The following is a 27052-nucleotide window of genomic DNA, read 5'->3' as shown; positions in this document are numbered from 1 at the left end:
CCTAATCAATCCCACTAAAAGAAATCAGTACTCGTATCTGCCAGAAACCAGGGTGAGAGATCACCATTTTACATGAATCTCAAGAAAGTCCCTTCCATTTCTTTTACTCTAAACAGTTTGAGAACTGCCCAAGCAGACCCTTGGAAAAGGTTTCCACCCTAGACTTTATATCATGCTTACTTTTTCTACACTTACTGACCGATGTGCAGAGAAGGAATGATCACTTTTAATGCCGTCACGCCTTGTCACTGAAAACTCCTACAAAATCCGTATACTCACAACACTTCCGGGCAGCTTCAATGCACAACTCTTCCGAGGTAAACTCGCCACTGGTATACCGAATGGGATCTTCATCTTGCAGGTAGAAGAGTATTTCTAAACCCTGATGCTGAGCTTCCAGGTTTACTTCGCTCTTCTTTGTGCTCCTCATTTTTGCACAGAAAGCCATGGCTTTGCAATCTTCTTTTACATTTAGATACTGAAAGTGGAAGAAACATTTAAAGAAAACATGACGAAGGAGAGTTTGATTGATTTAGTTCCATATTTTTAATTGCCAGTTCAGTAGCAAACATTCCAAAACACAAATTTCCATATTAAAAAAAAAAAAAAAAGACAAAAATAAAAATTTGACTGGAAGTAGACTATTTAGGTCATAGAATAAATAAAATGCAATTCATAGATAAAATTAGAGATTGCTTGAAGGTACAAAATTGAAGGCTCAGTTTGGCTCATCCTTATTTCTTGTGAAAATATTTGTCAGTACACAAATGTGTTGCTTAGGAAGGTTACTGAATACTGTGATGAGCTAGGCACAGCATTTCTCAATCTTTTCATATTGGTAACCTGATTATTCAAAGCCAACTTTTTTCATAAATGAGGGGAAAAGTGAAAAAATAAATGTCAATGGTTATTCTGTTTCTGGTAACTGCTTCAAATAATTCCCCTCAGCTGAAGTTCTGGTCGTTCCACAACTATTCTGAAAGGTTTCTCTTACTGTAAAGCAGGAATAACTTTCACATCCTTAAGTATCTAACTGATTGAAAAACAATACTTGAGGCTGGCTAACATAAACAGTACAATTTACGTTTCCTTAAAAAAAAAAAAAAAGTCATCTTCTATTTTTACAATCTATCTTAACAGCTAAATACTTCAGATAACTTTCTCCCATCCTACCCTTTGTTTTTTTGAACTCCTTACACTTTGTGTGTCAGGGTGAAAATGTGGCTTAATGAAAGATCTTTCGGACTGCCAAGAAGGCATACAAGGGAGCTCTGACTCGAAAGGAAAGGCGCACAGCATTTTATACTTGATACTTAAACAGAAAGGGCAGAAAGGAGTTAAGTGACCACAGACTTCATTTACTCTGGGGTCTGTGTTCCACATTTTACTAAACTTCAGTTCAGTTAATAACAAAAGCCCAAACCACCAATTCTGTAGTTTACAAACATAATCCTCCCACCGAAAAACAAACAAAACCAAACCTCAGAACCCAACACACCTGCATTTATGTGACTGTCTGATCCTCTACGCGACTGAAATAGATTATCTTCACGCTCTCCAAGAGCAACTTGTACCTGGCTGGAAAAGAAGAAGAAGTCAGGAATTCCTTTGTACAGTATCAGAGGCACCAAATACATAGTCAGGCTGATAAAAAGCCACATGTGATCAGACAGAATCTTTCCAGTAATGTATCACAGATCCAGATCTAGTCAACCAAATACAGTCAGAGCAAGCGCCCAGGAGTGCAGTCCACACACTCTTCATAAATCTACTAATTCTTTTTGCCTCTTTGGGTGCACTGGTTGAGAGGCAAATAAAAAGCGGGTGGAAAGCCGTGATTGTTTTATTATTTTTTCTTATTTTCAGAGCATCACCAATCTGTCTAGTCATGCCCAAAGCAACCCTCAGCTGCAACACCAAAGGAGTATTTTTCCCTTTGCTTCACCTCCATAGTGGCTTTTGAAGTCACTGCATTCTTTGTAACTTTTAACTGAATATTAGCAATCGTAATTATTCGCTAGACCTCCCTTCCAGATTATCAGGTTCTGTTCTTTGCCCTTTTACTCTCCTTTGCTCTGCTGGAGATGCAGAGCCTTGGCTGGGTGGCAGAGGATATGGGGACTGCCCACAGGAGTGAGCATCACTGCCAGGCTCCCATTTCTCTTGGAGGAGCCTTGTTCACAAGGAACATAGCAGTAACTTCCATGCCTTCAGGCAGCAGGGACACCTTCCAAGAGCCTACGTTTTTTTAAGCTTTTCCCATGACCACAAATAACCTCAGTATTCTGGGGCTGCTTTGCAAAACTACCCCCACCCAAAGGTACAGCTTATCTGTATCACCTGAAGCAAACTGGGAAAACATCAATACCTTTTTTTTTTTTTTAATGGTAGGTGTGACACTGCCTCTATTTAATATAGTGTCTGATGCCAGGGCTGTAAAACCAAAGAGGTGCTAGAGGGATGCTTAAGAAGCACAGGGAAAAGAGTGGGCATCAGTAAGGAGTCTCCCTAGTCCCAGTCCTAATGACAGAGCGTGGGGCATCGGAGAAGGAGCTGGCACGTGCGGATGTTCCTCTTCAACGTGCTGGTGTGGTAAATGTTGCCCATCACCCATCCAAGGCTGAAGGACTCCTCCATCTGTACCCTCCATCCCTCCTTTATCTCTTCTCCCCTCTCTCTGCCAACACGTACTTGAACTAAACGCATATTGGTTTTGCTGCAACAGCATCGGGCCTTAATCCCACATAGCAGACTTTAAAGATATCACTTGATAAGCCTTAGGCTTAGTTTGGGGAAAGCCTGGCATGGAACCACACGCCTCCCTTGTGCTTGGAAAGTGCCCAGCAAGCATCACACCATCACAACAAAAATAATATTTAACAGCACAGCACATGTTTACAATTAAATTGCATGTTCCTTTCATCCGTGTCACATTAATGTTAAATTTGAGTTTCTAGACACATTCCCTCAGCAATAATATGGGGAAGAAGTAATTGAGAGCGCAATTACTGGAACAGGCAGACAAGCCAGTAATTATGTCTGCATAGCACCAGAAAATGTAAATGCAAAAGGTTAGGGACGGAGCTGTAATCTAACTGAAAACACTCCCTTTTCAACGACGTATCTTGCAACTGAAACTCAATATATTTTAATGTCTGCGTGGGCACAACATTAAAAAGATTGTCTAGAGGTTTTAAAATGTGAAGGGAAATGTAAAACCATTGCCCTTGCAGATTCATAAATCAAAACTGGTTTTTCTCAACGTAGCGTTCCTTGGTTTTGCTTAATAGCTGCTGCTTGTTGCTAATCGGGGCAGCAATTCCCAGAACAGAGACGAACCACACCGCTGCTTCTTCTGCAGCACGTTTCTGGGGACGAGAGGAGAGCCCAGCATCCAGCTCCCACCTTGCTGCTCACTACTGAGCCTTCATGAGGAAAGCACCCTGTCAGAAGGGCATGGTGATGGCCTGAGAGCCCCACTGAGGCCGGTTCCTTCCCTGCCCCACCTCTCCCTCACAAAATGGCCGGGCTCCTGGCCCCGGCCTGCCTGAGGCCACCACATTCACCTCAGCGCCTCCAGCCCAAAGCCCGCCTCACGCAGCCCTGTCACAGCTTCATGGCAGAAGGACCCTGAGGGGAATTTTAATCCTCTGCCACTTGACAGTTTCAGAGCCTCAGTGGAGCACTGATTTTGGTTTATCTTCTGCGGATTATCTCCCTCTATCCTGAGCGTTTCGCTGACGAGCCCATGGGCACCCCTGCAGCCCTCCCTCCTCGAGTTCATTCGGCTTGGCTCGCGCCGCGCTCGGCAGGCCTCATCCTGCCCGGCGCCCACACCATCCTCCACAGGCATCACCCGGGGTGGCGGGGACACGATGACAGATGTGCCTGACTCTGCTGGAAGCTGTGTGACTGCACAGCCTTTGCTCTTCCCAGAGCACGTTTCTCTTCGCCGCTCTCTGCTCCTAACGTGACTACGGTCTTCTGCGACGCGCGTTGAGAAGATCCTTAGGGCAAGATAGGAAGGCTCATCCCAGACACCCTCTGCTAACACCACACCTTGAAAGCTGATGCGTTAGAGTCTTTTGAGCTCTCCCCTGAGCAAAAGGTTTCTTTCATCACTTCAATCCTGCCCTACCTACACACAGATACTTGCCACCTCCTTGGAAGGCCGTATTGGAGCCGCAGAGTAGCTCAGCTGGCTGGCTGGGAGAGCCAATTCCCAGCCCGGGGCACCCACCAGCAGAGGGGGACAATGACTCATCCTTCTCACAAAGGGTTTCAACCACAAAATTCGTGATTTTTGGTGCACGAGCACGTAAACAATACCATGGCGTCACAAGTGCCAAAAGTGACATCTAATTTCTTTGGACAAGGTCAACCAACAGACCCAAGACCTGCAAAAAGCCTTCTGTCCTCATACACAGATGAAGACCCCATAAAATTTGGTAGAGGGAATTCTAGAAGGCAGGTTGCTCAAAATCAGTTTGCTTCTGGTCTGCCTACTGAACTATTAAGCCTTAATGAAAATTTGGAAGAAAAGTATCTGGTGAAAACTCCAATTCCTGCCTAAGATGCCGCAGCCAAGATCTTATCAGTAAAAGCAGAACAGTTCAAGCCCAATGTTCCCAGCATTTCTCAGGAAAAAAAGACAAATATACAACATAGTTGAATAACCCCTCCCAAACCCTGTATGCCTCAAAAGTCAAAGAAAGAGAAGGAAGGGGAATAAACGAAATACTTCAAATCTATTTGCCGATCTGTCCCTGATCAGAAGGCAGCTGTCAATACGCCGGCGGGGATGGAGGAACAGGAAAAGCCGACGGGGCTGCGACACCTCCTGCCAAGCTGGCACATTCTGCTGAGAGCCCACGCTCTACAAAAAAAAAACAGAAACGCAAGAAGCGTTTCCCTAGAATAAGGAAACAGGATTAAGTCGTCAGCTGGGGGATATTTCAAGGTATCAGACACCACAGAAACTGGCTCCGAGCTCCACCAGGCATTTGTAAATATCTCACGTGAGCTCACACGAGGCTCTGGATGTCCCCTAGCTCTGGTTTCCTACCTGAGCGATGGAGTTGGACACATAAAACATTTTCCCAGACAAAGGCAACAAATGAAACCTCCACAGGCTCTGAGAAGAAACCCACACAGCTCATGTCCACGCTCAAGCGGAGGCAAACCTGTGCGCTGAGACTTGCTTGGACCTGAAAATTAAGTGTTGCTTCCTGCACGTTTTGGGGAGCTGACACGAAAGTGAGACGTGGACGGACAGATGGACGGTGCTGCCGCCCAGATGCAAGGAGGCACCGGCCCCGCCACACCTCCCCAGCCATCGCTGCCAGGCACTGGAACCACCACAGCCAAAGAACTGGAAGCAAAACGCAATGCTGGAAGGCCTGCTTTGGGGACAAAAGTCCCTAAAACACAAGGAGAGGAAAATCCCGGATAATATCTGACCAGACCAGAACTTGGTTTTATGCACTATTTTCAAGCTCTTCCTCTTTTTCTTCTCTCACAGCCCGCTTTGTTTCTTGTTTCACGAAAAGGACGCAGCCAGGGGATGTTTACGATTGCTTACGCTCACAAAGTAATATGTAGGCTTCCCTAAGATGTTCTTTTTGAAAATCCAAACCCCGTTTATTACTATGAGGTTGCCTTCTGCACTGTATCTGCATCCTTTCGGTGTATACGCACTATTACTTCACCCTCGTGATGGATGCGCTCGCCGCCTCCTTTTTTCCCACGGGACCCTTTTGCTGAACACACCGTTCGGGGTTGGCTTTGTTCTCAAAGGGTTGGTTTTGTCCCCCACGAGCGATGCCGCCCCACACTGTTTACCTCTGCCCTACAAGCAGCGTTATTAATTCCCCTTGGGTTTTTCGATAATATTCATTCCGCGATGTGACTGATCTGTGTTGTAAAACTTTGATTTAAACATCGGGCTGAGAACGCGGGACGGAAATTTTCAGCAAAAATTAGTTAACGTTGAAGATTAGTGAAGTTCTTAAGAAGCGAAAAACGGAGTGCACATGATGGGTAGGTCACCAGCCTTCACTGCACGCACGCTTACACTAACAGATGTGACAGATTTCCATTTTTAGCAATCTAACTCTGAAAAGCAGAGGATGCAGGCTCCTATAGCGTTCACGTACTGACTACTTCAGACCAGACCGAGTGCTTTATGAACCCACTCAGTTGGCTGTCACACTATGAGAACTCAGCGCGCTCATTTCCTGTGCTTTTCCAACTCGATTTCAAAAACTTCTGCGAATTTCATGACATGTCACCTATGTGGGAAGAACATTTTCAGCTTGCTCGAGAAGCTGCGTGTTAGTTTACCACGCTTCTTGTCTGGTCTGTCACTGCAGCTGCAGACGTGTGAGCACGCACACAGTCCCGTTTTCCTCTCTTTCCAGCCCAATGCTCCTTCGGACACTAACTGGGCTTCCCCTGGCTGGGCTGGTGTGGAAGGAACAGCAATTCTTAGAGCTTGCTTCTAGACTATAAACTTGTACCAAATCCTTTCTCATCCACAGTTTCTGGTATAATAACACCTTCAAATGATACAGCCTGTTATTATATCCCTTAGCAGTCAATATTAGGCAGCTTTCAGCTAAAGCAGTACCTCGGAGGTAAATATATCTACATATCAAGCTTCAACCCACTTTGGAAACCTACTGCACCTACCACACAACGACACGATTTCTGTGTTATCACCATGTAGCCAATGCTCCCGAACTCAGATCACACACAACCCAGATAGAAGTTCTTTTGTTGTTTTTGTTTTGTTTTGTTTTGTTTTCCCATAAACCGACCAGCTAAAAAAAGCTTGATTACCAAACCGATGCTAACGGGATTGCAGGGGGATTCCAGGCCTGAAGAGGATGGACAATCAGAGGTTTTTATTCCTGCCTGGGACACGACACTAATGATCCCTTTCCTTCCTCCGAGTCCCCCCCAGACCGCTCACCTATGCCCCCTGTGCTGTGCCAGCACGCGGCGGCTCGCCCCTGGCCAGGAGCCACCCCATTTTCCCAGCAGGGAAGCAGGTCTTCAGGAAACTCGGCCTCTTCCTGGTGGCACGGCGCTGATTTCAGGGCTTTCCTCAAGGTCACTTCAGACGCAGGGAAAAGCTTGCGTGACAATCAGCCAGCGTGGCGAAGAGCTGCACAAATCCACGGTTCCTTGGAAGAGGCAGCGGTACGGGCACGCGAAGCTCGTTGCTTCAGGGCTCAGCTGGCAAGTGATGCTCAGCAGGTCATCAAAACAGGCATGGCAACACCACGCACGTGTTTTCAGTGCTTGTCAACAGCTAAAACTCCGTGCAAGACATTGCCACGCAGAAGGAGTGGAAGAAAAAACATATGCTGGTGATACGTGCAGCGAAGAGCCCTGACGGCTCGGGACTTGCTGTACATCTGCACGCTCTCTGCAGGAGCTCCACGTGCCACCATCCATCCAGATCCGCCCTGCTCAGCAATCCCAGCTGCTCGGCAGGGTGCAGGTGCAGGGGATTTGAGCCCCAGCTCCGTGACAGCTGCCCCGTTTCTCCTGGGTATCTATTTAGGCTTAGTACCTACCCAGGGGCATCTCTGCAGCCCGCTTTCACAAAACCACATCACCTTTAGCATAAAAAACACCACCACCTTTAGCATAATACAGCAACAAAATGTCCCTTCAGATGTAACAGTCACCTCCATGATCTGCTGGTGCTCCCCATCGGGGGAATCCTACGCTGTATTTATTTCTAAAGAACAGGAGAGCTCAGATTTACCACGATGGCACTTGGACTTCCAAGCCTGCCTCCGATCTTTCGTAAGAAACCAACCCAAACAAGCCAACAGCTGACGCCCAGCAGAGGCAAGACTGCTTAACCAGCACAAGAACACTTCCAGCACGCCTCTTCTGCAGGAGAACAGAGGAGGAGGAGTTCGGCGACGTGCCCACTTACCAGGAAATCAGCGCCGGCGCTGCTAACCAGCCCGGCTCTCCCCCATCCCACTCGGCGGCCTCGAGCACCGGGGGCAGAACGAGCAGCAGTGGTTCCCCCAAATACCAACGGGACGAGTAGGCAGACTTCACACGCTCTACAGCTTTCTAGTTGGGAGCGTATGCAAAACACACCAAGGGGCCGGGACTTCTCGGTGACCACAGAGCTCCTGCAGAGCTACCCCTCGCCGGCTGCTCGCAGACCACTCTCGCGAAGCTCCCGGCGCGGTAACCGCACACGGTCACTTCTCTCGTGCTCAGCCCCGTAGCCACTTCCTTGAGAGCAACTACAGATGTTCTTAACCTTTCTCGTTTTCAAATCACAAAATGGAGACTTTTGTCCCAGTTCTCCCCACCCCCTGCTTCCTGCTCCCCGGCTGCACGTGGTGGCAACCTGGGGGGCACCACCAAGCCCCGTCCCCGTACCTCACACCGGGGGCACCAGGCCTCGGAGAAGGACTGGGTGAAGGAGGAGGTGTCCCCAAAGCCCAAGTTCCTCAGCCCGGAGGAGGAACTCACCCAGCGTCATCCAGAAACACTTCTGGCCCCCGGCACCTCCTGAGCAGCAGGAACCCCCCGAGGCGACCAGCAACCTGGGGCTGATGGCAGCAGCCCTGCGAGGGGGAGCCGAAATGCTAGCACCTCTTTGCACTTTCACCACCTCACAAATAAGTGTCACTAGCTCGTGCTTAAACCTCTTGTAAAGGCTCGACCAGTTTCAGCTATTTGGTCAACATCTACCGTGCAGATGGCAAGACGCTCGAACCCCCCCCCCGGCTGCTTTATTCACGAAGATTTCTGGTAGTCACAGGCTTCCTGTGGTGGCTTTGCACTTTGGTAAGTGTTTTTTGATGGTTTGCTTTTTTTGCTTTTTTTTAATGTGGTGAGAAGATAATTTTAAAGCTCACTCTTCAGGGCTCACCATTTAAAACAAGTCATAAACAAAAGCAAACAAAACTTCGCCAGTTATCTCTGCCTCCTTGTGCAGAGCAAAACCACCAACAAAGACGGCTACTAACCAGTAAACACGCTTTCTATAATAAACCTACAAAACCATACCATTTCAGAGCCCACTTTGGATTTGCTAGCAAGAGTAAGAGCATTTTGGTCTCACAAGTCTCTTACCCCTCTCTGTTTTCTCTTCTCCTCTGTTTTTACTTTAACACCAGCAGCCCCACCGCTACGGCTCTGCGTGCAGTTCTGGCTGGCCCACGTAGCCCCACGGTACCAGAACAATTTCGGGGTTAAAGACGGTCTCTCAAGCAAAGCCCTTCCCGTCAGGTGCCATATAAAGAGCTCCACCACGACGCAGAAAGGAGCTGGGAGCTGAAGCCCAGACATCTCCGTGAAGCGGCAGGTGCTCTGGTAGCGGGGTGCCAAGCGCAGCTGCCCGTGGCGGTGCGAAGACATCTGTGCGATTCTCCAGGCGCAGTCAAGCAGAACAGGGATGGAAGAATGAGAAAAAAATCACTAGGATTCAAGATCTGAGCACGGACTGCCTCTGGTCTTACCAACAGGGCTGCAAATTAAGACAAACTGGCAAAAAAAAATAGAGGCATGTTCCCTGCCTGCAGCCACCAAACGCTCCTCCAGCAGGCGCACCCCCTCCTGTCCATTACCTCTGATGCACGGCTGCACTGCCATCAAGAGAACCAAGGCAACCAAGAAGGAGAAATACACCTTAGCAGCAACAAAGGATGCTCAGGTGCTGCCCCCCTGCCCTTCAGGCAGAAGCTGTGTCCTGGCAAAGCTCCACCCGGCTCAGCAAAACCCAGCCACGCGAAGGAACGGAGCGTCTTTTTGCAAGAAGAGCATCACTCTTCTTGTCCCCCTCCTTTCCCCCAGCACGTGTGTGAGGTAGGAACACGGCAGTACTACCTGCTGGCACTAACGTCACATCCCTTCACCAGGAAGGACCAGCCAGTCTTTCTCCAACGCACGAAGTCCTACATCCATCAGGAAAAAAGCTGCTTCTGCATCTCGAAAGCTGGAGGCACCGGTCCAGAAGTGGCACTACCTCTCCCCCTGCCCGATATAAACTGCTTTTTAATTTCTCCTACGCCATGCAAAGCACCACCTGTGTTCGAAAACGGATTTGCCCCATGCGTGGCTCTCTCCGTGACCGTGAGCAGAGCCCCCCCTGCCCACCCCACACACCGCACAGATCCCCTGGCACCCTTTGGAAATCAGATGCAGATTACCACTCTCACCAGTACTAAAGCACTCAAAAAATAGAGGGTAAATGTTTTCACGGTAGTAGATGTTGCAAAGGGGAACCATTATTTAAAAGCCAAAAGCATTCAGGTTAATTAACACTGCAATACACAGTAAGGGGAAAAAAAACTTATTTATTCATGTACGCGCACGAGAGGCGTGTTGAAAAGCACGCAAACAGCAAGGAGCTTCCAACCCCAAACGTTCCCATGGAAAGCCACTGGACGACGCTGATTCAAACTATTTTAATGATCAAAACTATTTGGACTGCGTATAGAAAATTTGTTCCAAGTTCAGAGAAGCTGGAGACGGATTAGCTCAGCACTTCACATGAAAACACAGCCGGCCCGTGGACGAGGCCTCCGGCATCCGAGGACAGGGAGCTGCAGGGTGGCAGAGGATCTGCTCAAGCCACAGGAGCACAGCGGGGCTCAAATGCTGGGCCTGCTGAAGGGGGAAGGCTGGACGTAGAGCTGGGTGGGCAGGCGAGAGAGGCTTCAGAAAAGGAGCAGCTAACACAGCCTCGTGGCATTTTCCTGCATTTTGTGATTTGTGCATGCTGAAACGAAGTAACCGGGTGGATTTGGCTCAGTTTGGGTGGTTTTCTGTATGAAGTTGCCCACGCATATTTCTCCAAAGACACATATGGCTGAGGAGGAGAAGCACTGACTGCTGCTGGGACATTAATGAGTGGGAAATGCAGGCCTTTATGGCCCAGCTGTTGCGATAGCCACGCAGAGCAATTACTTTTTATGACTGACTGCTCACCAGAGCACACCTGCAGAACAGCCAGCTGTAAACATGTTTGTTCCCATTAGTCAGAAGGAACCCCAAGCAGTTAATTGGCTTGTCAGACGCAAAGTATGAGATGACAAGACTGGAGTTCCTCTTCAAGTCCATTCACGGCTTGTTTCCTGCTCTCCTCACCACTTCACCAAGGCTGGAGCTGCTGGGGGAGGACAGGGGAGCGGCTCATCCCCGCCAGGACTGCTGCATCCTTCCCACCAAGGGCCTCTCCTCCTGCGGTTCAGGCATCCCAAAGGCCAGCCAGGGTGGCTGCAAGCGTGTGAGAAAACAGAAAAGGCCAGAAAACGGTGCATAAACTGACTTTTAGAAAAGAAAAAAAAAGAATAACAGTGACAGATCTTGAAACTGGTTTATTTTCAGACTGCCCGGGGCAGGAACTCCTCTTTTCTCTTTAAAGAGCCGAGCACTGCTCTAGCTCTTCTCCCACCGATGAGCAGCACACGTAATAGCTGAAAAACGAGTCTGCACTGACCTTTGCTGGCTTCGGTCTCAGGTAAATGGTTTGGTAAGAAAAAAAGTGCTGTGTTCAACACACGTTCCCCAGCTAGAGCTGAGAGGGTGCCTGGCAAGACTTGCACACTGTCCTTTTCCCAAGCACGCAGCTCAATGCAGGTGTCTGCCTTCGAGCTGGGTACCACGTGCTCCTCGTGCCAGTCTGGGAGATTGAGCCCAAGATGCTTCTTACCTAATCTCACCCTAAGTCATTTTTCTCTGATCCAAGCCATGACAAAGAGCTGAATGTGGAAAAAAAATCCCTTTTCACAGCTGCAGGCTTGTTTCCTCCTCAAAGTCAAATACAAGTAAATCAGCAGAAGCCAATTAAAATAAAGGAAACCAAGCAGTGAAGCTATTTAGAAATGAGGTTTGCATAGACAAATAGAGCTCTGCAATGCAAGGAGGTTACCAAAAAGCAGAGCCCAAACCACTGTGGCTCTCCAGTAATAGGATTTGATGCTCCTTCTCAGCTCTTTTAGCCTTCTGTGCCCAACCCTGCAACCAACGCTTGCTGCTTTATGCACACACAACTGGAGAGGCATCACCCGCTCCTTTTAGGGTGCAAACGGTGTCAGCCACATCCCAAGTGCCCTCTGGACACTAGGAGAGCCCAGGCCCTCTCTTATTTTTGTAGTGATTCCCCTACAAGACTTGAGAAATTGGAGTAGCAGCGATGCTGGCTGCCAACTGCTGCAATGAGTCTTATCTGAGAGTTGTTTTTTTCTGCCTGAAGCGGAGCCATGGGCTGCTGCTCATCTTGGATTGTTTTTGATCTCCCGAGACAACAAAGGTAACCGACAATTCAGCCTTTGAGCGCCGCAGATTTAGCCACAAGCATCTTGTTCGGCAGGAACAGGGGCTGAGAAGGAGCCTGTAAATCAGGTCCACCCCAGAGTGGCACAGACACCAGCATCCAGCCGCCTGCACGCACCTGGATCAGCTGAGTAAAGCAGGACAGGGTCTCAAAAACCCCGTGCCCACTTGTGGTGGATTTTTTCAACCAAAATTTTATCTCATTTCATCGAGCTCTCTGCTTTCTACTGAACAGCCACTGCCCAGGCTGACTGTGAATGCTACGGCCTGGCGTGGTGTGCCTGTCCCAAGCAAGAGAACTGCTGCTGCAAGTGTTCTGTCAGCGCTGACTTATATCCCAGCATCGCCCTATCAAACAATCCAAATATTTGCATTCAATTCATTCAATCTCTTGGACAAATCCCCGGGCTATTTTTAACTAACCAGATAAACGGAGTAAGTTTTACGTATTGACCTCAGAGTTGTGTCAACAGCGGTTCAAAGGTGGTAAGGCAGCAGTGGCTCCCGCGTACATCGCTGAGCAGCAGAACTTTGTTTTTCTTCCCTCCACGAGCCCTGTTTGCGTTACAGGTCGTGGAGCTTACGCTGCAGCTTTCAGAAGCGTCCTCTCGCTGATGGGTTGGTCACAGAATGACTGAAGCTTGCCTTTATGTTCATCTGTACCCTGGCAGCCTCTAGCCCTTGACACGGAGCTGGGGCGATGGATGGGACCTCACCACACACAACAATTTCAGTCTGACAGTCTGAAGGCTTTTCTGCCTAGAAAGCCCTGTACCTCTTCCGGCTCAGCCGTCCGACTGAACTTTTCTCCAAAATTCTGCTGGGGCTGAATCATCTCGCGTTTGTTTACAGCTCGTTGATTTCTCTTTTTAGAAAGCATTTCCTTGCCCCGTTCACACAGCTACAGCACGGTAACTTGGTGGTCTTCCCTTTAACAAGGAAATCATCCTCCTCTGCGCGTCGCACGATGTATGGAAATGGTGGGAGAAGTCCCAGCCGTACATACTCTGTATTTCAGAACCTCGAGGAAAACTCTTTGAAGCCTATTATAAAGAAGTCTGTCCAAAGTAAAAATAAATAAAAAAAAAGTTACTCGGCGGTTACTATAACTGTTACATCTTCAGGAGTCTGCTGGCCCTCCCAGGAGTGCCGTGATGTTATCCAGGTTTACAGGAGCTCGCTGTTTCTCCATTCCCAGTTTTGGCTAAGAGCAATTTAATAAAAGTTTATGGCCAATCCTCACCGTGTGCTTCCCAGTCCGGGTACAGTTTTATGGCAGCTCTTCAGCAGCACACTGGAGCAGACGTTGCTTGGCTGCAGCCCTCCTGCCCTCATTTCCAAGGCCTCTCTCCCAACAGCTCCAGGCTCAGGACCATTTCCCTGCTGCCACAACTCTGCACCAACAAACCATCGGCTCTTGCTTTGCCTCCTGCTGCTGGTGAGTCCCACGATAGGAGCTGCACACCCAACAGGTCGGCCTTTCCTTCCAAGGGGCTGATGAGCACGAGTTATCTCACCTGTAACAGCCGAAGCACTCCCAGTTTATCCCAACTCAACCACAGAGCCTCTGATCTGCAGAATCATGACCCCGAGCAGCTTCAGCACCAACACGGAGCTCGAGGAACCCGGCTGCGCACCGGAGGCTTGTTTGCATAGCACGAGAAGTGAGTGCCAGGCCCTGCGTGCGCCCCACGGCCGCGGTCCCTCCTGCAGCACCTTGCCAGGAGGTGGGGATGGCCGGGGAGAGGCGGCTGCGGGCCGGCGTAACAGCAAATCCACAAAGCCACACTCTTGCACCTTCTTTGGCCCGAGCCCAAATCCTCGCTCAGCAGCAGTAAACAGGAAGCCACCGCTGAACTCCACGACACACGCACGCAACCCCGTGCGAGCTCCTCTACTTCTTCCTCCTGCAAACAGAGCTGTCAACACCTGTAGAGAGAATACCTGTGTCTGCCAAGGAGCGGGCACCTTACTGCTCACCTTACTGGTCACCAGAACTGCAGAGCCGAGGACGCTGCTGTCCCGAGAAAGGCAGCACTGAGCATTATGGAAATTGCAAGCAGGGTTGTACAACAGAAAAAAAGAACATGAATTGAATATTCATTGTGGATAAAACACCAAAATACTTCTTAAATATATTAGATCACGTCCCTTATGAAACATAAAGGCAACACTGAAGACATCGCTCCAAATCAATGAAATGAAGTCCCCGCCATAAAAAGCAGCGCGAAGACCTAGCAGCTTCTACCTACCTTTCCTGTAAAGAGCTCCGTACAGTAAATGTGAGTAAGCAAATATTAAAAATAGCCAGGCAGGGACTGTCTCGTTCAATCACTTGTAGCACTGACTCAGCCGGGGCTGACTCACCCCCAGCAGCTCCTGCCATCCCTCCTTTCCCAGGGCTGCCTGAAACTTTTCTTATTTTATCCCCCGGCCAGGGTCACCGCCGACCTTGGGACCTCTGACATGGCCGGGCCACGCATGGCCCCACGAGCAACCCCCGTCGTCAGCGTTTCATCAGAATTTTGTAAATATTCCTCCAGCCTTCAATGATCGCTTCTGAGTAAATGACTCACGGGATTGCACTACAATAGACCAAAAGCCAAGGTGAAGAAGGACCCGAAGTTGTGAAGTTTTCGTGATTAGATCACTCCTGAAAAATTCTGCTCCGATTACCTCGCTTTACAAAGCCTCTTCTGAGCCCCTTCCCTTCAGAAGGGGCAGACCCTGGGGCTAGGAGTCGGTAGGTCGTGAGCGCAGCCTGCCAGCCTTTGTTCAAACCACACCAAACAGAAAAAAAAAAAAAAAAAAAAAAAAAAAAAAAACAGAAAAAAAAACCCTCCTAAAGCAAGCCTTAGTCTTATTTACTGTAGTTTACAGGAACCAGCAGTCACATACAGGGAATTTCCATATTGCTAAGTTCGTAACTTCGATGCTTCAGCTGCACATTTACGATCAAAACAGCAGCAGAGAACGGGGCAGCCATCCCAGAGCCTTCATAGCAGCTGTGTGATTTAATCAAGGTTAATCAAGCTATTCGCACTAATTACAGTCTGCTTAATACTACACAGACACTACAGGTGGCAACGTGTGATATGGACACCTTATACACATAGGTATTCCTCCAGAGTGGTTTATGTGGTGTGTATGATTTTTAATCAAAGCCTTTGCCAGCCTTGCTGTCACATCTGCTGATGCAAAGAACTCAATTTTTATATTCACGCCTTAAAAGAGATCATGAAGCAAATGAGCAAGGGAAGGAGCGTGAGAGGTTGCTGGCAGAAGAGCAAGACACGGTTGGCTGATGAGAACACAGCCTCCCAAGGTATGGCAGGCTTTTATTCCACCTTCACTGACAAAACTGTGAGTTTCTGCTGAGGTTGAGCAATTTGGGGGGCAACATCATCAAGGGAAAAGAAAATGCACTTGGAAAACCACTACCTGGAGCAAATATTTGTTGTTTCCTTGCAGTTCCAGGCTGGGGGGTGCTGGATTTGCACGGCTGCGTTGACTGCCATCGGCGTGAATCATCTGTAGTAACTTTTCTACTACGTTATATTGCGTCAATCTTAAAAAGTTATCACTTTCTGTTCTTCCCTGCCAGGACAAGCCTAACGTGACCTAACACCCCCCCCAAATTTAAGGGTGCCTCAGCACCACTGGGAAGAAAGTGAAGGTGGATAAAGGTTAGGCCCAGACTGACCCAGTTGTTCACCACCAGACAGTGTTTGTTTGCTTCCAAACCTACCAAAAAACGAGCAGCGATAAAGTCTGAGCTCAAACAGTCAAGTCAGAAAAACAGGAACTGTGCTCTAGGACTGGGGTTTCGTGTTTCCCCTTTTCGACTTGATAACAGAACTGACAACACGCTTTGCATGGAGACCATGAGACGCGACGGCTTCTGAATTTAGGGTGGAGGGAGCGAGCCTAAAATCAATTCTCTGCTGTAAAGACAAGGGAATAATTTTAAAAATAGACAGAGCACAGCTCCATGCTATGTTTACTGCTTTTTGTAGTTGTTTGAATGACAAAACAAGGGTGAAGGCAGCTCAGAGGGACGGGGAACCAGAGAGGTCTCCCCGTGACCACCCCCAGCAGTAAGTTAGGAAAGGCAGGGTGGGGGGAAGAGGAGCAGAGAAAGTTTGAGGAAATTGAAAACGCCGCTCCCCTGGTTTGATACACCGTGGTACAGCTGTACGTCTTACAATTACAGAGCCTGAATTTCAAAACTGAGGGCCAGTAAGAAAAGGAACTGCTAAAAACCAGCCGGGCATTCCCTGCTCCGCTCCAGCTCCGCTGGCGGACAGCTTGCAACCAGCACGGTGCCGCCGAGTGGGGGAAAGCATTTACCCATAGCGAGAGGAACCTCCTGCAAAATAACACCTAGAGAAAAGCTGCGGGGAGCAAATCTGCCCATTAAAGTGCGTGCAGTCGTGTGGAGGCTAACGAGGAAAGGAGCCGGGAGGCGCACGGGGTGTGTGCTCCCCCCCAGCACAGCCTGAGCACGCTAAGATGGCTCCCCGAGCCTCGGCTCCGAGCTTCTCACCATAAAAGTACTTCCTTCTTCTGTCCTTAGAAGTAACTCACAACCTCAATCCTAAGTGAGCACGCAGGAATTTTACCAGCAAAGCTCCTGCCGCGTTTTGTTCTCCTGTCGTACGCCTATCCCCATGTTTACACGCGTGCCATATATACGGGATACGGCCTCAAACTGTCCAGACCCTACAAAGACCTGCCACGCCATGTAAGTGAGGAATTCTTCATCATTTACAGAAGTCCTGGGGAATTTTAGGCAGATGGGAAGCTTCACGCCAAACCCCTGCCCTAAATCACTGCCGGAGGGCTGCTGGCCCCTGCAAACCAACCCACAGACACGCAGAGAAGCGCCACGCGCGGCTAATTGTAGGATTTTCTTAGGATGCAGCCAAGCAGGGCAGGGCACCTATTGATTTGTAACCTCATCAACTGTTTTAAACCCTGGCAGGTTTGCTTTGGAAGGGCACAAATATTTCATTAAGCAAATATTAGCCGCGTTAAGCAGCCGTCTGCACCGAGGAGACTTCAGACAGAGCAAACTCAGAGCAGGCAGAGCTCATCTCACATTTTTTCTTTGTTAGAGGACAGCCAAACCTGGCTGCAATCCCTGCAGTAACTTGGATGTGTCGCTCCTCCAGCCCTGCAGACCCAACCTCTCCTTGGGAATAGAAAATTTTATTTCCATCATTTCTAGGGCAATTAATCACGACTGTCACAGCACCGCGTAAGAGCCACCGCAGCCAATGTCACCTCCTGCTGAATGATGTCCTGGAGGCTCCTGGCACCAGGTGGAGTGTCCTGGGCACCCCAGAAATCACGTCCAAACCCAGCCCACGGAGTATCTGCATCCTCACAGGACCCCAAAGCAGTGAGTGCTGGGGAAGAGGGGATTTCAGCGCTTCCCACAATTTCTCCTTTCCTCTCCAAAATGCATCTTATGACAACACGTTGGAGGGAGTTCTGGGAGACTGTTTTTAGAGATGTACCTGACAGTTTCTGCTCTGGCAGAATCATCAACCACGTGGAAGGAGGATGCTCACGCAGAGCCCGTTCCACCCCCGGTGCTGCTCCGCTCCTTTCCAACCAAAGGCTTGAGCAGAAAAGGGTTCTCAACAATGCCAGCAGAAGAGAGCACAGACCTGATTTTAGGTTTTTAAACTCATTATACCCAGTTACAAGATCCTTACACTGATTTTTTCTTTTGTTCCATTTTGCAACCAAACCACCGGAGAGCCGTCAGCATCCATTAGTTTCCAACCAGCCTTTTTGTCTTTCCCCAAGTGCTCAGCGTACAATTGATCTCTCAGCATTAATCTCTCCTAAAAACCTGAAAGCCGAGCAAAAAAAGACAGGCAGAAAATATTCCCACGAACAACTTCACCTGAATGTCAGGAAAAGCCCCAAAGCCCTTTCCAGACAATCACCATGAGCAGATGCAGCCCCTAACACCTCCGACGGGCCAGAAACCTGCCTGCCCCTGCTTTGGTGCCAGCCACAGCAAGGCAGGCCAAAGTACGCTCAGATTCAAGGGGTCAGGAAAAGTGCTCCAGACTTTTTATTTCTCTGATGATAACAGAAGACCTGATCTAAGTGTTAAACCCATCATAAATACCAGACCGCTTTTTTTTTTTTTTTATTTTCCCCTGCAAGAAGCTTTGACAGCTGTGGATTGTGACCAGGGCGCTGGAATCAGGGCAAAGGACTGGGTTTAGGCTGCTCCAAACCTCTTTTTCTGCTGGCTGGTAGCACACCCTTACCCTGCTCTCCAGAGCAGCAAGGCCTCCTCTTTTAGCTAACAGTGATGGAAGCCTAAATGACAGTCCCAGAAGCCAAAAAATTGACCCTGTTATTAGCACAATCTATATGGGATGTTCCTGGAGCGGAGCTCTTGGTGCTTTACACAAGAATACCAAGTTACCCAGCTGCCCTTAACCAGGGTTTGACCCTGAAGTCCTGCAAAGTGATCTCTACTGACATTAGCTGCTTCTTCAGCCTCGGGTTGGTGCTCAGCAAATCCCATTTGTGGGCTCTCCACTAACGAGAAATGATTTTAGTTGAGCGTAAAGCAGTTATTGAGGCAGAAAAAAAAAAAAAAAACACCAAACTTTTATTAAAATCTTTGTCTTAAATAGAAGAAATCCCTTCTACCTCTAGCTGTGCCCTGGCCCTCTGAGCTCTGCTTTCCTACCTTTGACCATCGTGGGAGCCTCAGCTGCTGCGGCAGCGTAACGAACTGGGCTGAGCTCCGTGCACAGACACCACAGGGGCTGCTCGGGCAAGCAGAAAGGGAGCAGCGAGCACCAGGGGATGGTAACGTCCGAAGCCACTGCAAGCACACGTGCAAGCTGCCCTGGCTCTGAATGAGGAACTAGCACCAGTTAATCTGCTTTAAAAATGGGAGCTGAAATACTCGGCGCGACTTACTTCTAGACGGAGCCGTGCAGGAAAGGCGTCGCAGTCTGAAAGCCTTTGCCAGCTTCAGCAAAATTGTCAGGAAGAGACAGTGGTTTGCAGCTCCGCTGTATTTTGAAGGCTGAACTCGCCACAAAGTTTGGTACAAGTGAAGGTTTTGAAGCCTGTAATTACTCAGCCGTACCGACACGCACTGATTTGTCTGCACCGCATTCAGCTCCCAACACAAGCGGGACTCGGCAGCGTACACGTATAAAGGAATAGCAATTTATATTAATTGGTAATTAAACTTTATCAAGGAGTTAAGTATCGGAGACGTAATGGGTTGAAGAAGTTCTAAGGGACTTGTTCCTCAGAGAAAGCACGAAGATCTCAAGGCCCAGGGTGCCAGCACTGCAGGGATGGAGCTAACGCGTGACCCCGATCTCTCTCCCTTTCGAGGCAGAGCCCCGTCACAGATTTATGGGTTGGCAGGTCCTGCCCTTGTCACATCTCATTAATTCTCTGAGTGTAGAGAGAGCAAGAGGGTGGCTCATCTTGCCTCATCAAATGGTGGCTCATTTTTCTCTTAATTCAATTGCAAACTTGGAAGGATACGGCGCAATAAAATCTGGAGGCACCTTCTTCCCTGCAAGGCAAACTTTCGGTCAGTACCAACAAACAGCGAAGCAAACACGACTGGCATCTGGGTTTTCAGGCTATGCTCGCATGCACCAAACATTCCGGATATGAAAGTTGCCTTTTTTTAAAGCAAAGCGAGCCCTCTGTTTGCCAACCTGCCTTCTTCTGCAGATGTCACTTGCCTGTGTTGCAGTCACATGTGCAGGAAGTTGAAAGAACTGTACCAACAGCAGGATTTTTTCTTTTAACTCGCCAGAAGAAAGCTGTTTGTATTTTGAAAAATGAAGCTTTTATTTTGTCCTTTAAGTCAGCATTCCTTAAACATCCTTTCACTTACTAAGTCTATCTTCAACAGGGAATTTAAAGCTCTTATTGCAAACACTCGTAATGCACGGTCGTGAACCGCTTCCAAAGCCCGTGCTGGCACAGAACACCACCAGCTGATTTTTTCCAGATAACGCCAGTGGAGAGACAAAGGCTGCCAGGCAGGAATGCTGGTGGGCAGTGCTCACACCAGCAACATGCATCGACGTACAACACGCTCATCGAGCTGTGGGAGCTCATTCTGCATCACCAAAAGGCACGGCCTCTGCCTCTCCTTGGAGCACAGGATGCCACGGACCCCAAGGAAAAAAATATATATATAAATTATATATATTAATATATCACCAATGTATTATTAATGGGGGAACAACTATTTGAAGTTTCCACTAGGAAACTGCAAAGGGGAGAGGTGCTGAGGGGTGCTCTCAGCCAGCTGGAGGCACTGAAGTGCTGGCTGGGGACACCTGGGGACCACACAGCCACTGCAGAGCCCTGAATCTTGGAAAAAAAAGAAAACCACAGGAGGATTAAAGCTGAAAATCAACAGTTTGAGTTCCCAGTGAGATGGGAGAGAAGGCATCCCTGTCTGCACGCTGGTGGGGAGCGACAGGTGATGCTCTGCTGGTGCAGATAGTTTAAAAGGCATCCAAAAACTGGAGAGGTCACAGAAACGAGCAGAAAACAAGATTTCTGCAGTAAGACTCGGTCATCAGAAAATCTGCGAGGTAACTTACTGCTGGAAGCACTGCTGCAGGGGAGAAAGCTGGGGATATTAATTGGCTTGTTAGCGGAAAACTGAGAATCAAAGTAAGGGCAGAAGATGCAAATAAGGGGAAAAAAATAGTTCAACACAAATGCAACAAATTGGTAAGAGCAGAAAGCAAAAGAGGAAAGCAGAAAACGTGCCTTTTTATTTCCAGAGGAGCAGGGAACTCCTGCAGAGCAGCGTGCTCCAGCTCAGGGCTGCAAGGGGGGACAGGGGAAGCTGGCGCACACAGGTCAGGCTGGGTGGTTTGCCTGGCTGGTTCCTTCTGAACTCTTAAACTCTCTAAACACACGGGCTCAGACAATTTCAAAACTCTTGGTATGTTTTGCCATGCTTTGAGGAAAAGCGAAATGCAGAAGCATTCGGAAAGTGAAAGGTTATTTCTTGTGCATCCCCAGTAAATACGAAAGAGCCTACAGGAGAACGGTGTAACGCCAACTGCAAACACCAGCCCGTAGCTGTTCTTGATCAAAAACCTCAGACGTGAGGGTGGGCACCTCTCCTCTGCACGCAGGAGACCACCAGGATACGGTGTGAGAGAGCCTTGGGTCAAAAACTAAAAGAAAAACAAAAAAAAAGAAGAAAAGGAAACCATCACGCAGAGCAGCAGGGTTAAATAGCAAAGCATGAGCAGAATGCCCAGAGCAAGGATTGAGCTAGATGGTACCTCCTGTACCTTTTTCTCAAACAACTAATGCCCTGCAGCATAATAGAGCTTTAAAAAAAAAACACACAAAAACCTGCTTTGGATGTATTGTACCCCAGCGAAACCCCGAGCAGTGCAGAGACAGGTATTTATGGATGGCAACCAACAGGAAGTTATTTAGACCGCTCAAGTGCCAAGGCTTTTAGGGCTTGTTTTGTTAAATGTACTGCTTTGTGCTGCTGGCATCACGAAATGGGTGTACAAGTTCGGTGTGCCAAGCTCATTTCCTGACGAACCGAGTCGCCACACGCACAAACCTCACCGAGAGATCCTTCACTGCCCTGCCCAGGTCAGGATCTGGTACCTTGGTCTGCTTCTTCTCCTTACCTACAGACACAAAGGCTTACCTGGGGGATTTGGGGAACATTTCGCGTATTTTAAAGCTGTTTGTGGACACGCAACGTCCTGTTACGTGCCTTAAAGCGAGCTGCTGCCCAGCACTGTTGTGTAGTCCGGACTGGAGGGCCAAGCAGCTGGCCCCGCTGATTTTCCCCAGCACTTCTGCCTCTCCAAAACCAAACCATGAAGCTGGAGTGATGGTGAACTCTTACAAACCTGAAGCAAACACCGCACCAACAGACGTTCGCTTTGCTTTACAAGTTGTCTCCAATCTCAGCACAAACTGCAGAATTGGACCCGCAGCCTCTGGCCTAAAGGCTTATAAGAAACCAGCAGGGCATTTCGCAGGAGGAAATGACAAATGTCTCTGCCCCTCATTCTTTATTTACAACCAAAAAACATTCAATACTTTGATCTGCAAGGAGCTGCGCTTGCCGCACCACTGGGAATTAATTCAAAGAAGGCAATTACTGGTCGACAGGAATTTTCTCTTGTTTAAAATAGAGAGAGTCAATATTACCTCAACACATGCAGAGGGAATTCAGCTTGGGGAGGGGAGTCTGGGGCAGAAAGGCACTGCAGGAATAAACAGGCTGCTTGGCCAAGGTCAGGCACAGGCCAGCGACAGCTGAGATTAAAATAAAGGGCTTCAAACCCAACCCAAGGCTTCAAAACCCATCCAACGACATGTTACATGCTCATCCATCCTGCTCCTATCTTTGTGAGCCTTCCTGTCCCCTCCTCCAGCACACAAACAACCCAAGCCTTGACTCACGCTAAATCTCACCTGCAGAACTCGGAGGATTTAGCGCTAACCACCAAATTCCTCCAATTTGACAGCAAACTCTCCTTTACGGAGCTGGCAGCAGTGACCTGTGCTTCTGGAAGGTGGCTGCGCTGCCATCAGAGCTGATTGAGCAGAAGCAAGAGCAGCGCTCACCCACTTCCACTAACACGAGCGATTTGCCTTTTCTTTGTCAGCTCAGCTGCATTTGGTCAGGTCTGAAGCCTCCTGGGCAGTTCTGCATCAAGCACCAGCTCCACTTTGACTGTTCAGGCCTTCAGCACTGCCTCTCCTCTCTCCTCAGTTCAGGATGATGCACGTACCCTGAGCTTTTCCATTAACTTCCAATTCTCGGTTCTTTTCCTTTATTTCCTATTTTTACCTTTCACTTCCTGGAGGGGAAAAAAAAATCTACCAATTTTGTGTGACAGGTATGTCAAAACATTGAACAGTAACAATAATAACCATATAAACAACAAAATTGTGTCACTATTGGTACCAAAAGGATGGTAAAGGGCTGATGCATGCAGTGAGACATACAGATAACGCTTTTCCGTGTACAAAGCTGCTCTTCCAGTTTCACCTAGCTCAAGTTTTCTATTATTTATGCAGTTATTTATATCATCAGCCCAGGAACACCAGAAAAAAATATTTTAGCCAGAAAAAGTTGTTTGAAGCTTTAAGCCCTTCAGCCACCCTCATGATGAAGAAGAAAATTCTCAGGACCTATTCCTTAAAAATCCACCCAGGCAGGATATTAGAGCCACTAAATCACGCTTCCTCACTTCCCTCTCCACTTTGAACCAAGAGAAATTGCAGCCGGTTTGCCCAAGGGAGCCAACATTACCCCACCACCACCCCCAAGCAGCCCAGCAGCTTTTAACACCTTTTTGGTTCCTCCAAAGGACTGGATGAAGGGGAAAAACAGAATACTGGATGGGGAACCCAGCAAATAAAGGAGCAGATTAATCTTCCCCTGATCTGTCACTTCACGTGTTGAATCGACGCAATTAACAATTTAGCCACCAGACACCCCAAAATCCTGCTAAGAATCCACTCTTCTCTCCACGTTTCATCCAAGCAGCAGAAGGGAGCAGTCAGTCCTTGGCAGAGCTTCCCCTGCGAGCAGCAGGCCATCAGGACTCACTGAAACGCGCGCTGAACACTAAAAGCCATTTTCTGTCAATTTGGCAAGTGCCTGCCATTATCGATACCTGAGATCTAATTGCACCTTAAGTGCTTCAGAGACCCAGAGCAATCTGAGTGTGTTTACAGGAATAATGCCTGATCAGTCAGAAATGACAAACTGCTGTTCCTTTGTCACTTGTCCAACTTGAGTATTGACGGTTTATGACAAAATGTTTTATTCTGAATGATTTTTAGCTACTGATGGACATGAGGTAAGTCAGGAACCAAGACCAAACTCTGTCGTCTCTCTGTATCTCATTTTCTGATCACACCTTCTGCTTTATGGCTTCTGTTAATGACCCTTTTCAGATGCAAACACAAGCCAGGCTGAAGGGTTTGTTTTCATATCTAGACAGCTTAAGTCCTCAAAACAATTCAAACACCTTCCTCTTTATGTAAACACACAGGGCAGCTCTTTCCCGTGCAATTCATGCCCAACGCAGCATGCAGAGTCAAGGGTCCTCCATTCGGGTTTGTGCTGCGTTTTGAACTTCTTCCTCGTACCAAAGCAGCAGCAGCCAGGTGCCAGGAAACCCGAGGCCACCTCTGCAGGGGAAAAAACGCCCTCAACCTCCACGTCGAGGGAGGGACGTGGTAGGAAAGAGGTGAAACCTTCCTGTCCGCAACAGCACGCCTGACAGTCAGGACGCTGCCTGAGAAAACTCAAAAGACTTTTCCCCTCTACACAAAAAAGGGAAGCTGCTCTCTGTCAATGTAGGCTTTTATCTGCAAGACCAAACTACTACAGAAAAGTTAGCCCAAATTTACCAAATTACTCTTCCAACCAAGAACCCTAGATGACCTCCAGCCCCTCTAGACATGAGGTAGAAGAATTAAAGTAACTTTAAACCGTGGGCTCTGGCTACAAAAGATGAGTTTAAAAGGTTTGTTGACTTTACCCACCGAGTCTCCCCCGTGACTGCTCACGGATACTTCACTTTCTGCTCTGCAGCTGCTGCAGGTCTGCTTTCCAAAGCTTTTCTACCAGATATTCTCTCCAGGTTTTGCTTCTCATTTGTTTCCTAAATTCATTTAGCAGACAAGTCCATTTGGATATGCAGAAACAGCACACTCCCTATCAGTTCTGGATTTCCAGCCTCCACTTTCTTATTTTTAAAGAAGTTTGAAATTAATTCTGAAAGATTTTTGCAGCGCAGAGACTTCCAGGAGTTGACAAGCTTCGATTCATTACAGTTCCACGTTTATATTCTTGAGCAAATTGAAACCCACTCACTTTGGCTTTTTACACTTCTTTTTTTTTTTTTTTAACCTAACCTTTCCTAAAGGTCAAAAGCTCACAGTTTTGCTCTGCGTGAGCACAGAGCATTCTCTGTTCCACGGGGCTTGGGGGCAAGCGGCACGCAGCTGCTTAGACAAGAATGATATTCAAGGAGAACCGAATCACTGTGAATATATTTACATTATAAATAAATAAATAAATAAATAATAAAAAGAAATCTGCCTGCAATTGCTCGCTTGGGACACCGTGGGTGACAGCAAGGGCGCGATGTGAGCTGCCGGGGCTCCGGCAGCGTGTCCCCAACCCGCTCCCGATTCCCAAGCACCTGTCCCACGGCCGTCCCCCAGCACAAGCCCTGAGCAAGGTGCAATTTCCTGCGTGTTTTTACAAACAAGTGCCAGGAGGAAATGCCTACGGCTCCCCTTATAAGGGCAAAACAGAACTCGCCGCTTTCTCCCGCGCCGGCGAACAGACAACCACCTCGGAGCATCTCCTCCCAGTGGGAGCCGAACTGGGACGACTGGAGTTAAATTTCAGCGCCGGTGTGACTCGAAGTGACTGCATCCTCCCTCCCCCCAAATTTTGGAGCACCCCACGGGGCTGTTCTGCAGTCCCAACACCCCCACACAGCCCTGAGGTGCTCCCCTGCCTCCACACCAGCTCCTGTCGAGGCCGAGCCGTGCCCCCAGCCAGAGGGCTCCGCAGCAGGGCCGGCGTTCAGCCTGATTTCCTGCTTCTCCCCTATAAGCTTTCACACACCTTTTTTCAACCCTAACCCAACGGGAGGGCCTCAAAAAACAGCACATTGGTTTTTTTTTTCCCCGCTGGGCCCGCATCCACCCGCCCAGGCCCTCGATCCGCCCCGAGGAGCGAGGCAGCGCTGCCGGCGAGCCGCACCGAGGGCCCACGGGGGATCCGCGATCGGCCGGGAACACCCCCGCGATCTCTTATTTTTCGATTTTTTTTTTTCTAATTTTTAGATTTTTTGATATTTTTTTTAAAAAAACTTCGACCCGCGCCCAGCACCACGCGGCCCCAGCCCGGCGCTGCTCCAGCACCCGGCTCCCACCACCCCCATTTCCACCGCGGGGACGAAACCCTCCGAGCCCTGCGGGTCCTACCGGGGGCTCCTTCCCCCGGTTCCCCCCTCAGTTCCCCTCCCGGTTCCCCCCTCGGTTCCTCCCCGGTTCCCTCCCGGCTCCCCGAACTCCTTCCCCCGCGGGGGGGGGGGGTTGGGGAAACCACCGGGCCCCGAGCCCCCTCCGGCTCCACTCACCGCCTCCTCCAGCACCTCAGGCGGCCGCTCCCCTCTCCCGCTGCCCCCGCGGGGCTGGGGGCGGCCGGGGCTGTTCAAGAGCCGAGCTGGGGGCAGCCACAACCGGGCAGGGGCAGGAGCAGGGCGGCGGTCCCGGCACGGCAGCGGGCCCGGGCCGCGGAGCATGCGCTTGGCCCGGCCCGCCCCGGGGTGGTGCCCGGCCGCTGCCGCCTCCTGCTCCTGTGTGGGGGGGGGAAGCGGGGGCAGCCGCCATTTGGGGTGCTGTGAGGAGCCCTGTGAGGGGCCCCCGGGGGTATAACGGGGTCTGGTGCCCGGGGAAGGTAGCCCGGTGCCCGGTTTTGTGTCCTAAAGGGTAGAAGTCGGTGCCTAAAGAAGCCCGCTGGGTGGTCTGCTCACTGCTGTCACTGCTGTCCCTCAGCCTTCCAGCAGTCGTTCAAAGCCGTGTTGTAAAATGTGGTTAGAAATGGGGTGGAAGGGATCCCGTGCCCAAAAATCCCTCCTAAAGTCTCCCACAGCACCTAGGTGCAGGCAGGCGTTGC

At 49.2% G+C, this 27052-nt stretch overlaps 1 protein-coding gene across 1 annotated transcript in view; it reads right to left on the bottom strand.

The window, feature by feature from the left end:
- Positions 1-26646, bottom strand: part of JAK1 (Janus kinase 1) — a 54456-nt gene extending 27810 nt beyond the window's left edge. Inside the window, exons 1-3 of the mRNA XM_032191915.1 lie at positions 26514-26646; positions 1499-1578; positions 280-478 (exon numbers count right to left, since the gene is read on the bottom strand). Of these exons, the coding sequence (XP_032047806.1) occupies positions 280-478; positions 1499-1504 (205 nt within the window). The 5' untranslated portion in view covers positions 1505-1578; positions 26514-26646. The remainder of the gene's footprint in view (positions 1-279; positions 479-1498; positions 1579-26513) is intronic.
- Between the last annotated feature and the right edge of the window lie 406 nt (positions 26647-27052).

This window comes from Aythya fuligula, chromosome 8 (genome assembly GCF_009819795.1).
Source record: "Aythya fuligula isolate bAytFul2 chromosome 8, bAytFul2.pri, whole genome shotgun sequence".
NCBI lineage: Eukaryota > Metazoa > Chordata > Aves > Anseriformes > Anatidae > Aythya > Aythya fuligula.
This window is presented reverse-complemented; position numbering and strand designations above follow the sequence as displayed.